This window comes from Poecilia formosa, unplaced genomic scaffold, assembly GCF_000485575.1.
Source record: "Poecilia formosa unplaced genomic scaffold, Poecilia_formosa-5.1.2 Scaffold470, whole genome shotgun sequence".
In the NCBI taxonomy this organism is placed as follows: Eukaryota; Metazoa; Chordata; class Actinopteri; order Cyprinodontiformes; family Poeciliidae; genus Poecilia; species Poecilia formosa.
The window spans coordinates 334,339-347,388 of record NW_006800409.1 but is presented as its reverse complement, the minus strand read 5'-3'; the positions used below and the strand labels follow the sequence as shown (position 1 = coordinate 347,388).

At 37.8% G+C, this 13,050-nt stretch overlaps 1 protein-coding gene across 13 annotated transcripts in view; it reads right to left on the bottom strand.

Moving 5' to 3' along the window:
* szt2 (SZT2 subunit of KICSTOR complex) overlaps window positions 1-13,050 on the bottom strand; it is a 190,187-nt gene that overhangs the window by 39,255 nt on the left and 137,882 nt on the right. For all 13 annotated transcript variants that reach the window (XM_007578194.2, XM_016664138.1, XM_016664140.1 and 10 more), the window contains 3 exons: window positions 5,668-5,923; window positions 5,498-5,577; window positions 4,756-4,878 (listed from right to left, as the gene is read on the bottom strand). In XM_007578194.2, coding sequence (XP_007578256.1) covers window positions 4,756-4,878; window positions 5,498-5,577; window positions 5,668-5,923 — 459 coding nt within the window. The remainder of the gene's footprint in view (window positions 1-4,755; window positions 4,879-5,497; window positions 5,578-5,667; window positions 5,924-13,050) is intronic.

Here is a 13,050-nt window from a genome sequence, read left to right as displayed (position 1 = left end):
CTCCATGCCATGATGTTCAGGATTTAGGTCTCATGGCATCTCAAGGTGTTAACATTGCAGCCAGTGGGTTGAGGGAATTACAGCTCCATTCTGTAACAATGCTTAAATATGCTTTAAATTGTCATTATTTACAAAATCATGCAAAATTGGCTCTTTTAATGGACTTTTAATGCAACTTTTAGAACAACTTTGCATTAAAAGTGTCATTATTTACCGAATGACACTTCATGACAACTGTCATAAACATTCATAAAGACTTCTTCATGTTCATGACAGCTGTTATGTCATGTTTATGACAGTGTCATGTCAGTCTTATCCACACCCCTTCAAATAAAGTGTTACCAGCTACCAGCTTTTATTGCTTCGCAAAAATTTAATCATAATCAGCACAGAAACTCCAAAGAATTTAAAACTACTTTCACCCCTGGCTATGCTACTTTAGCTGTTGGTAGCCCTGTCCTTGTATTTCGAGTGTCACACTTCAGTGCAGTTTAAGAAAGTATTTTCAATCCATGAAAGTGATCTCTACTAATAGACATTTGCTCCTGGTAACAGAAAAATATGAGGAGGACAGAGTATAAAACTACCAGACATATAAAACATCATTTGAAATTATTTAAAACTACTAGGTGTCTCATTATATTCTGAGAGAAAATTGTGCAAGTTTAACTTCTACTTATTTATGAAGGAAGACCACTGGGATGGTCTGTTTTGCCTCTTGGTTTGATGCAGAATGGCCTTATTCATCCACGGAGATCCCAAAACCCAACCACTAAAAAATGTTGCTTTTCTAAAGTTCATCATTCCCTTTCGCTCGCAGATTTATTCTGCCACAAAGTGCAGCCATTCTGAATGAAGGCTTTATTGCAACCGTTCACACAGTGCTGTGTAGAATCTTTTAGTAGTACGCAGTACCAGACCGTACCAGCTTACGCTAAACCCTGGTCCTATCTCAGAAGACAAATAATTTACTACACCTGTTTCTAATAAAAGACACAACTAAAGGCTAACTGAATTGGTAGTCATTGTTAAACTTGATCAAAGATATGCCATAAATTCCTTATGGGTGAGAGTACGGGTGTTCAATCAGAAATTGATTTAACCAGAAAAACTGAGCACTTACTTTTATATTATTCATATTATTAATCTGGCGACTGCCTTGCAGAAGTAATAAATTCAATAAAAGTAATGCAGTTAATTAAAGCCCCTGGCCCTAATGGGTCAGGGGCTTTTTGTAGCAATTCAAGAGCTACCAGCTTTTATCGCTTTGCAAAAAAATTAATCAGCACGGAAACTCCAAATCACACAAAGAAGCAATATTATATATTTATATATATGTTATTTATTTATTTATAAAAATAAATAAATAAATAGGGTTATTTATTTAACCCTATTTATTTATAGAGTTAGGGTTATAAATAAATAACCCTAAACCTTTTATAAAAGGTTTACAGAAAAATTGGTGCTACTACAATTGGCTATGTTTAATGTATCATTAGAAAACAAAACTTTAGTGTCAAAATTAAAAATGCATGGGATAAAGAGTTGGGAATCCAGCCAAGCAAAGAGCTCTGGAATGACACCATTGATAAAATTTGATCTTCTTCCTCTTGCGCTCATCTTAGTCTGGTTCAAAGTTGTACGTAGGGTTCATTTCTCAAAATCTAGGCTTTTTGAGATTTACCCAAGGGCTGTGGATGTTCGTGATATATGCAAAGGGTCTCCATGTCCTAAATTATATAACTTTTTTATCTAGTTACTTCTCAATTATTTCTTCTGTTCTCAAAGTAAATTTGCAACCCTGATATTACAAAGAACCTGTGTTCTTTGTTTTTTATCAGCATCTTTAATCAGTTCCTCACCCAGTGCTGCATCCTCATGAAGTGCTTTGAGGCTTCAGCCAGGACGGTAAAATTCCTGGTTCGGAGTCACAACATTTCATGCCTGCCATCCACACTCAACCCCCCCAGCTTGCCTACAAAGCCCCGTCCGATACACCACGACAACCTCTGTTTGAACACCTCCAAGTGAAAGGAACTGACTGCTGACTTTCTGAGATGTAAACCAGACATTCAACCTGTTGTTATAAATGGGAACAGGGTGGAGATGGTGCAATATGTCAGGTTCCTGGGCATCTTCATCAGTGAAGATCCAACTTGGACTGCTAACTCCACTTCATCCTGAAGAGGGCAGAGCAGAGACTGAACTTCCTGAGGATTCTCAGGAAGAATAACCTGAGAACTGAGCTCTTGGTGTCCTTCTATCCCTGATCTGTGGAGTTGCTGTTGAGCAACGTGGTTGCAGTCCAGCAGCTGCACTGTGACGAGAAGAAGCAGCTCCAGAGGGATATAAACACCACCAAGACTGACTGGCTGCCCTCTTCCATCTCTGGAGGAGATCTACAGGACCTGCTGCCTCTGCAGCGTTATCATGGACCCCTTACAACCTAGCCTCCACCTCTTCAAATTCTTACCCTTATTTAGGCATTTTCGGGGAATAAAGACAAGAACAAAGATAAAAAAATAAAAAAAGTTTCTACACAAGAGCTGTTGTTACTATGAACACTGCAAATTCACCCAAACCCTGATCAACATTTTCTTGACATCTCTGCTGTTTCTGTTTGTTTCTAATATATATTTGTAAAATATTTATTAAAATATACTTGTTTATTTATTTGCACTGCATTCGAGAATTGCTATTTTAAAATTTTGTTGCGCTTTAACAATTCTAATTAAGGAATTCCAATTATTCTAACTGTAATTGTAATTCTAATTTTACTTATACTTGTTTACACAACAACAATTTCTGGTGCAAGTGAAAGAGTTCCATTGTGTTTGTACTGTACATTTACGTGAAAATAGCGAATGTTTTCTCTGATGGCGGCTCAGTTTGAGAACAGGTTCTAGAGTGCAATAGTTCTAAAACGTCCCGGTTGTCTTGTAAACATAATACATGGATATTTTCTGTCAGGGAACCCCCAGCTCATGCATAGTATGACCCTAAACATAACTGATTCCTACAATCCACAGAAGAAGAAACTACAGACAATGCTGGTGTTACAACGATTGGTGTTTCCCCATCAGATACGATTCCCCCAGCATCTCCTCACCGCTCCACACCACCCAGGCAGCAAAATACGCTCATGCTTGTTCAGCGCTCCTATCTAGAAAACTACAGACACAGTGAAAGCTCAAAGAATGTATTTCGGCGAAGATGTCCCACTTCTTCACTGTTTTGCAAATGCACTCTCATCAGACACACACACACACACACACTTTTTTTTATGAATCCATGAACCTAGCATCAACTGGTGGTCTGCGAGGGCATTACACCTTTTCGATGTGTACCGTTATTGTGTAAACAAAGATTGTAATTAGAACGTCTTCATGTAAATGTGTTTATTTGAAGGGGTGTGCATAAGACTGACATGACATTGTCATGAACATGAACGAGTCTTCATGAATGTTTATGACAGTTGTCATAAGTGTCATTCGGTAAATAATGACACTTTTAATGGAAAGTTGCTCTAAAAGTTGCATTTTAGAGCAATTAAAAACTCCAACTTTGCATTAAATTGTCATTATTTACAAAATCATGCAAAGTTGGCTCTTTTAATGGACTTTTATTGCAACTTTTAGAGCAACTTTGCATTAAAAGTGTCATTATTTACCGAATGACACTTCATGACAACAGTCATAGACATTCAAAAAGACTTCTTTATGTTCATGTCAGATGTTATGTCATGTTTATGACAGTGTCATGTCAGTCTTATGCACACCCCTTCAAATAAAGTGTTAGCAAAAAATCTATTTTTGTTGGATCATTATCATGTAAACAGGACCTAACTTGTGAAGCATTTTGTGCAATTTGAGCCTATTCTATAAAGGCTGAATACACAATGCAGTCTGAAGAGACTCAATTCCGATTTTTTTGACATAATGCGACCTGTATCTGATCTTTTACAGTCTGAACAACAGACTGGATTTTTTTCGAATGCGACCCAGGCCACTAGGATATCCGATACGTATCCAATTCAAATGTGACTTAACGTCCAGGTTGCATCCAACCGACTTATGTCATTGATACTTAACAAATGTCACTATTCTGTGTCCTCATATGCCCAAGCGGGAAGAAAAACAACCATGGTGGACTGTATTAAGGATTGAGTTGTTTATGTGCTTACTCTGGCCAGATAATAACTTCAAAATCGTAAGATACGTTGCTCCACCATAAGCATCCATGCTTACTTCTGCAAACACTGGGCACTACTTTTTTATGGCAGTTGGCAAAACACTGAGAATGCTCTCTGTGTGTGACATTATTGTGCCCTCTACTGTATATGCGGGAAACTTTCAGGTCGTTTGCAGTTCACGTTGGAGAACACATACAGGTCGCATATATTTGGAAGTGTGAACGAAAAAATTCAATTTGACAAAAAAATTGGAATTGGTAGGAGGTTAAGAAATGGGCCAGATGTCCTCATTACTTGATTTTTAAACTAAGTTGAAAAAAGGTTTTTTTGATTTTTTTTTTCAGTAGTGCAAACTGATGTAAAACAAGAAACATTTAGTTTCATTTATGTCAGTTAGAAAAATGGTGATGTTTCTTAAATAAACAGTGCATGAAATACATAGTTTAAACAACTTGAAGCATTGTTTTTTTGGCAAAAGACATGATTTTTGTTTTGACCAGATGGTTCTCTTAACAATACAGGTGGGAGTAATGTTTTAGAACATCTTTAAATAGAATACATGCCTTTACAATAGTCTGAGTTGGTTCCTCTTGAATTCGCTTACGGAAGCTGGGGTCAAAGAGAAGTGGGGTGGCACAGTAGTGGACAAGCCTTGATGACTGCTTCAGAGTCTCCAAATCTGTTCCCTGTAGGGACAATTATTGCAGCAAAATATTATTGGAAGATTTGAAAAGAATGGGATCCATTGCAATTTCATTAACTTCAAAGATAAAAACCAGTTTATCAAGGTTCATTGATGTAATTCATAAAAGACATAACAATAACATATAGTCAGATATATGCCTGATGGTCATGCCGTAGTCAATACCTTTGAGAACGTGACTAAATGTATGTGATACAATTTTAGCACAACTTCTGGCAGTAGAGTCTACTGTAAATCACTGAGCCAGTGAGACTGGAGACTTCTTTAGAAAGTGCCTATGTTTGTACCAAACAGAAATCAGGATAATTTTAGAAGTTATCTCTTCAGGTGTTACAGTGTCTGACATCAGCCTTTATAAGGAAAGTAAAACTTCATTCACTTAAAACAAAGCAAGAAAAAGGGCTGCCAGGTGCTTCTTTCTTGGGAAGTTCAGAAAAGCAAGGAGAAAAATCTTGGCTACTTAAATACTGCAGCCAACACTTCTCTCTCAGATGGGCCACAAACATGATCAGAACAGCTATACATTTCTGAACTAGGTTATAACCAAATTAAAATTAATTATGTTTTGACAAATGGTTCCTGATCACAATTGGGATACTTACAGATATGGGCATGTTAGACTGTGCTGATCTCTGCTGCCAAGTGACAAACAAGTTTTCAATCTTCATCTGCTTCTCCATTTCTGCCAGGGAATACACAAAAATATGACCCGATTCATAGACAGAATAGCACTACAGGCCCAAGATATTCTAATAGTTATTGCTAAGATTACCTCTGCGCTCAGCGGTCTTCATCTCCAAGAGCTGGTTACTATGTCGAACCACTACATCTCCTTCTGTCAAGGGTCGGATAGTGCAGACATCTCTCAGAGCTTCATCGAAGGGAAGTAGCTCAGAGGGGAAATGGAGTGGAGCAAGACTTCGGCCTGAACCTCCTAGCCTCCCCTGCTCCTTGCTGGGCAAAGGGGCAACTGCACTACGAAGCAAGGCATCAGGCTCCATTGAAGGGCTAAGGAATGGGTTAGGATCCTGGAAAACATTGTTTGAACATAAGACTAATCTGAACTAAGCGATCAAAATTTCTGTGCTCTATAAAAATTTGAAGCATAAGAAACATTTGTGAAACGATAAAGACAGAGTCAAAGAAACCTGTTCAAAATTTACCTACAAATGGGGGCGTGGCCTAGGTCTCAATATGGAGTAGATGAGTTTTGAGGAAGCTCTGACTCAACTTCATCATTATTTCACCCTAAATAATCTTTTTATGCATTTAAAGCCCTGCTGCTTGATCTCTGAAGTTTACATCAGTGCGGATCACATGCTCCTCCTTTCATTGAAACTGGACACAGGCTGACCTGTATGGATATTTACATCAACCCCTGTGAGGAATTATGTTTCTTTCCAGAGTTTTTGATCAAGGTAAGAGTATAAAACCCACGCTAGTGTTAGTTCTGGTTCCACAGCTCTACGTGTACCACAGGAATAACTTGTAGTCGCTTTCAGAGCTACGCGTTGAGGGAGCGGTGAGAATGATTTATGTTTGTGAACAAAGAATTTTATGCGGCTTTTACATCTCAACAAGCTGCCCAGCGCCCAGCTCTGTCTGCACTGATAAAAATGTATGTCTGTGTTCCTGGTTGGTTGGAAGGTTAGTGGTTAACGAACCAGCGCTAACCTCATCATGCAGGTTCAGCCTGGTGATGAGCTTTCGTGCTCGCCTCGCAGTCACGCATCACCGTTGGTTTAATGTTACTTCTTTATTATTTTTAGTATTTTTCTGGTTACATGATGCATCAATCCATATCAAATGCTTTGTCTACTTCATCAGCTAGAGTTAATGCGCGCAGCCGTGCGGAGATCTGAAAAACTTGTCCCTTAAAGTTGGGCAACCAAAACAGTTTCTGTGGCGCTTATTAAAAACTCAACAGACACAAAATGCAAAACATACAAAAGCCACATTAGCAGCATTAAATTAAATCTCCTGCTTGTTGCTCATCTCTGCGCAGTGCAGCAGATTTAGCTCATCCTGCAGGGCCGATGTTTTATCTTTCTGTGCTACCCATGAATCTCAAAGATTAAACTGACAGCATCAGATTGTAGCTATGGTAACAAAACAATCTAACTATGAATATTGTTTTTTGAACTTTTACAAAGTAAACTTTCCAGCTCCTTAAAATCTTACATTTAAATGTTAAACAATAAAAAATATTTTAATTTATGCTGAGACCATTAAATCAAATTTGGCAGCATTGATCATCTCAATAAACAAATGTGCTTTGTGTTAAAATATTACCATTTATGGGCCCCTGAAGTCCTGAGAGGAATTATGGAGCTGCTGACTTAATGCAGATTAAACAGAAGTGCAAATAATTGATATTCATTTTAATTGTATTTTTGATTTTATTGTTTTTAAGACAAGTTGTGGGTTTAAACAGCATTTCACTGGCTATGTTTTCCCGTAACATATAATTACCCAGTAATATTTTTACATTTCCTGTCTACTTAACATGTTTTAATACAAAAACATGTTGGACCGCCAGTCGCCTCGGGGACCTGACCACCAGGCTTAGCAAGTTTTCTGGGGGAAACCCTGAAGACCTTTTTAATGTAGTTTTGGATTGGTTTGGCTCTAATATAATTATTGGAGGGGACTTAAACCTAACCCTGGGCCCAGTCTTAGACAGAGAATGCCCTCAGTGTAATTTATTTGAGAGTGATGAGTCCCTTAAAAATGTATTACAATCCCACAACTTGGTTGACATTTGGAGACTGTTATATCCTACTGGGAGAGATTATTTATACTTTTCCGCAGTACATAAGTCCTACTCTAAGATTGATTACTTTTTGTTGGATTCAGGATTGCAAGCATCTGTGTCAAGCTGCAAACACCACAATATTCACATATCAGATCACGCTCCTGTGTCGCTGAATCTTAAATTGAATTATAAAAAGCATAAGAGGAACTGGCGTTTCAATAACACTCTGTTGAAAGATAAGGAATTTTTCTCTTATATTTCAAATGAAATTATGTCATACCTGAGCTCTAATGACAAGGGGGATGTGGATGATTCAATGCTCTGGAAAGCAATGAAGGTATGTATAATTTCGTTTCAGGCAGCAAAAAGCAGAGAGTCCAAGATGAGGTTAGATAAGAGATGACCCACTGACTAGCTTATATAACTCATAAATTAAAGCAGTGTCCAGATACACTAAATAAATTAACAGCTCTACGATATGAATATAATTCTATGTGTAACCAGGATAATTCTTCCATATTAGATTCAGTTTTATTTTATTTTCCATTTTGTTTATTTATTTTATTTAAAGATTTAATTAAAAAATCCTCCTTTCCTCAATTTATTTAATACAAACCAAGCAAGAACAACATTGTTCTCGCGCGGTTTTAACGTCATGTGACAGCTGAATGTCAGCGTCCTAAATTGACAGCTACCGCTTATATGGCTGCGAATCGGCACCCTAGGTAGGAGACGCTGTTGGACTCTGATGTGCAGGTAGGCTTCTGGTCTGTTCCAAAGCGGTTATCAAATGTCTATAGCACATCCTTCAATCGTGTGCCTCTGTTAACTTGCAGACGTGTGATCATTCGACCAAACATTGCAGCAATCACGGTTGGTCAAGAGGGAACTGGTGAGTGTTTTGTTCGGGAGCTAGCATGCTAGCACTAGCCTCCGCAGCCTGTTGAGTGGTTTTACACCGATCTAAAGCGCATTCAAATTGAAATACTTACCAGTATAAAACACTGCTGTTGTGTAAAAAAAAAAACAAAGAAATTAAATTTGCATAAGTTGCATTTAATTATTATGTAAACTTATGTAATTATAAGAAAATACATGTACATGTAAATTGATTATTTAGGCCTGTTTACACAGGCCAGGTGTGTTACAGATCCCCGCTCAAGGAGTGGCCGCAGGGTCTAGGATGAACCAAGGATTGTCTGGCATCCTGCTGACCAGACTGGCGAGCTAACCGTCTAGCGGATCCGGAAATACAACACCTTCTATCATCTGAGGAAACTCTTCCGAATTGGTTGGAGATTCAGCCCAACAATTTTCACTGATGGAACTGGATTATTTTTTTTCTTTTCATCATCAACAAAGACTTGTTGACTTCCTTGGTTTAAGGAACCCTTCTGGACTTTAAATTGTGGACTAACTTGTATATATTGTAAATATTAATACAATTCACCAATTTTGCACCATCTAGTTGTGTCTGTGTTTTACAAATTTGCCACCTCCTCCAGTAGACGAACCTAGTTTTAAGAATCATTTGGATTATTTCTTTAATAATCCTAATAGTCCTAGAATGTAATTTAGGTTACATATGTCAAGAAATCTTTCTAAATTACTGGTACAAATCAGTATGAGTTTGGTGACAAACCCCATAAGCTATTAGCCTGGCAACTGAAACAATCACAGGCCTCTAGAGCCTCACATTGTATTAAGCTTGCAGACGGGACTTTACTCACAGATTCGGATAAAATCAACGACTGCTCAGCAGGCGTCTATGCTAATGTTTATCAGTCACAAGGGAAATTAGACATTGAAAATATGGAACGATGTTTTTAAATTTTGATTCTGCCGAGACTACCATCAGTTTCGGTTGAAGCATCAGAAGCCAGCATAACTATACAGGAAATTGAATCTGTTACCTCTACCCTTCCCAACAACAAAGCACCTGGTCATGACATCTTCAGTGTCGAGTTCCTCAAAGTATTCAGTCTCAAATTATCACTTCTACTTTTGAGTGTATGTTAAGTAAGCAAGCGTCAAGACTGCCTCTTGCTTTATACATAGCCAATAAGTTCATTCCTAAACTTGTCCGAAATCCAGAAGTTATCGCCCAATTTCATTGTTGCCTCGAGAAACTAAAATCCTTGGGAAAATTTTAGACAATAGACTCAAATTATGCATAATCATCCCCCCAAATCAGACTGGCTTTATGCCAATTAGGCATATGTTTTTTAATCTGCATCGTCTTTTCAATATATTATATTCAAATCATCCAGATATGCATTTGATCAAATAGAATGGCCTTATATGATGTATGTTCTCAAAAAATTTGGTTTTGGACCCCTGTTTACAAAATGGATCGAAATAATTTATTCGCAGCCAACTGCTTCTGTCATTACTAATCAGAGCATCTCCTGTCCTTTTGCTATTCATCAGGTGACAAGTCAGGACTGCTCCCTCTCCTCATTCATTATTGAACCTCTGGCTCCCAGCATTAGGCAAAATCCCCTAATATCTCCTATCGAAATGTTCAGTCATAAGGATCATATTTTGCTGTATGCTGACAATATAGCCCTAACCCTACATGTGGGGTTAGGGCTATGGTAGGACAGGCATCACTGTCTCCTCTTTTGACGACGATCAACAATTTTGGCAGGTTCTCAGGTTTCTCTATTAATTGGGACAAGAGTGAACTAATGCCCCTTACTACAAGAGCTGATTTGTATTTGAGGTCCACACCATTTAAGATAGCTTATGATTCCTTTACATATTTGGGCGTGGTGCTAACAAAAAACCCAGAACATCTCCTACGACTGAACTGGCAGAGCAAAATTTTACAACTTAAGCAGAATATTGATTTCTGGAGGAAATCTCCCACTATCCATGTCTGGTAGGATCGACGCCATTAAAATGGTTGTGTTACCACAATTATGTCATTGTATCCTACTTCAGACAATTAAATTCTACTATTATTCCCTTTATTTGGGGCTATAAAAGTGTCAGAATCTCTAAAAAACACTTGTGTGAACCAGGGATGGAGGGTAGGTTCTCCGTGCCAGATTTCAAACAATATTACTGGGCTTCCCATTTATCCCGGCATGGTGGAAGAGGGGCCCAGTCTCATCTGATGGGTCCTGTCCTATCTGGTTATCTTTGGAACGTCTGAATTGTTGTAATACAGGCAACCTTAATTTCCCTACGGGATTAATAAAGTTTTTACCTTACCTTAATACATCCCAGACTGCCCTCCTTAACAGTCCCATTAAAGTCAGTAAATTACTTTATACTAATAATTTTGTCATTGGCAATACTATCAGAATCTGGAAGCAGATACAGACATTTCTAAAAGCTCCGGAGGTTTATTTTGATACTCCTGTTTGTGAAAATCACTCCTTTGCACCAGGTCTCAGCGATGCTGTCTTGCGGATGTGGAGAACAGTGTGATAGGTGACTTATATAAAAGTGAAACTTTTGCTTCTTTTGCGCACAGTTATGTTCTGAATATAATCTTCCCCCGTCAAGTATTTTCCGTTATCTACAGGTCCGAGACTAGGATAGGAAAAATGTATCAGATTTTGAAGCTTTTAACCAAACATGAAACCCTGGAGGCAATAAATAAATTTGATCCCATCAATCAGGGGGCAGTGTCATACTTTTATAAGGTCTTTAGTAGTATGCCTGTAGACACAACCAGAATGAAGACGGCATAGGAGGATGAGTTAGTGCAGCAGTTACCTGTGTTGTAGGCATAAAAAACATATGCCTACAACACTGTTCAGTCAATGCCAGACACAATCTTATCCAGTTCAAAACATTACATAGACTCCACTACTCCAGGGAGAAGCTGAGCACTTTCTTTACAAGTGTGTCTCCAATTTGTAATCGTTGTCAGGCTGCTAACTTGACACACTCCTTCTGGTCATGTGTTCAGCGACACTCATTCTGAAAGAAAATCTTTCACTTTTCAACAGTTTTTGGAAAACAATGGGACCCAGAACCACTTATTGCCATTATCAGGGCCTCCAGTGCTTTGCAGTCAGTCACAAAAAGTGAGAAAATGGCTGTTTTGTTTGGTATAGTGATTAAGAAGGAAGAAGGACTCTGTGCTCACATTTAATCCATGGTTGGGGGAACCAGCAAATACTCTACATCTGGAAAGACTGAGATATTACAATGAAGATAGAGTCAGTGTGTTTGAGAAGATATGGGACCTTGTACTAACATTTCTTCAATGAAAGACTGTAAATGACAGACCTGTCACTCCTTAGTAGTCTGTGTAACTTTTTTGTTCACTTGTGGAAAGATTTGGATCAATTTGTGGTGTATTTATCTCATGTTGGCTTGACTGTGCAACTGTTGTATTATGATGTACCGATTTTGTGCAGGTAAGGAATGGGTGGGAATTTGACCTGTTATGTTAATATATGTCAAAATAAAAAAACGAAGAAAAAAACAACCCCTACAAATATTAAATATTAACTTGTGGATTTAAGAGAAAAGAACCACCAGTTTCCCAGCTGCAATACAATATGTGCATTGCCTGTGTGTGTATGTATATATGCATACAAATATTTACATGCGCCTATATGGGCCCCTAAGTGAACTTTTGGTTTCCTCAATTTCTGCTAATAATGTGGATTGCTGTAAGCAGCAGTCAGACAATTATATCATCTGCACACCAGCTATAAACTTATTGTGTTGTTTACATTATATCCTACAGAGTAATTATCAGTTGATGTCATGTTGTGTTTTTAGCACAGCGTCTGTACCTCACACAGCATCAAGCTGAAAACCAGCTGTATTTTTAATTTTTGAAGGCTTAGTTTAACACCTGCATTGATGAATGCAACTACATCTTCATTTTCCTTCTAATTGTGAAGAAATTATTGTATTTTATTTGTCTTATATGAATTCTGTGTTTGTTTGTTTTTAAATAAAAACTTACCTTTTAGGAAAACCTTATTCCGGTGCCCTTATTGCTCACTATGCATATATTTGTCTTATTTAGAGGTAGTCGACATATCTGATTGAAAGCTGATGATCTTACCATGAACAACTTGCATTAATATTTGCTATTAAGTAATATCCGACGATCGGGCTATTTTCTCTCTTTATTTAATCGACCTGCATTTAATGTGTATGGGTCCTACCTCTGAGCATCTTTTTTTGTAGATTTTTTAGACAGTTGTCGAAAATGACTCCCCAAAAATTAATTTCATATACCTCAGTAACTACAAGATGTATTTGACTGGTTCAGGTATCAGAATAAAGGTAATATTCCAGGAAATACTCTAGAGGTCTAAAAATCTACATTTGTGTTACTGAGTAACAGCAAATGCATATGGCACACAGTGAAAAAATACAAAATAAACATAATAAATTCTAATAAAATACATTACGTAATGT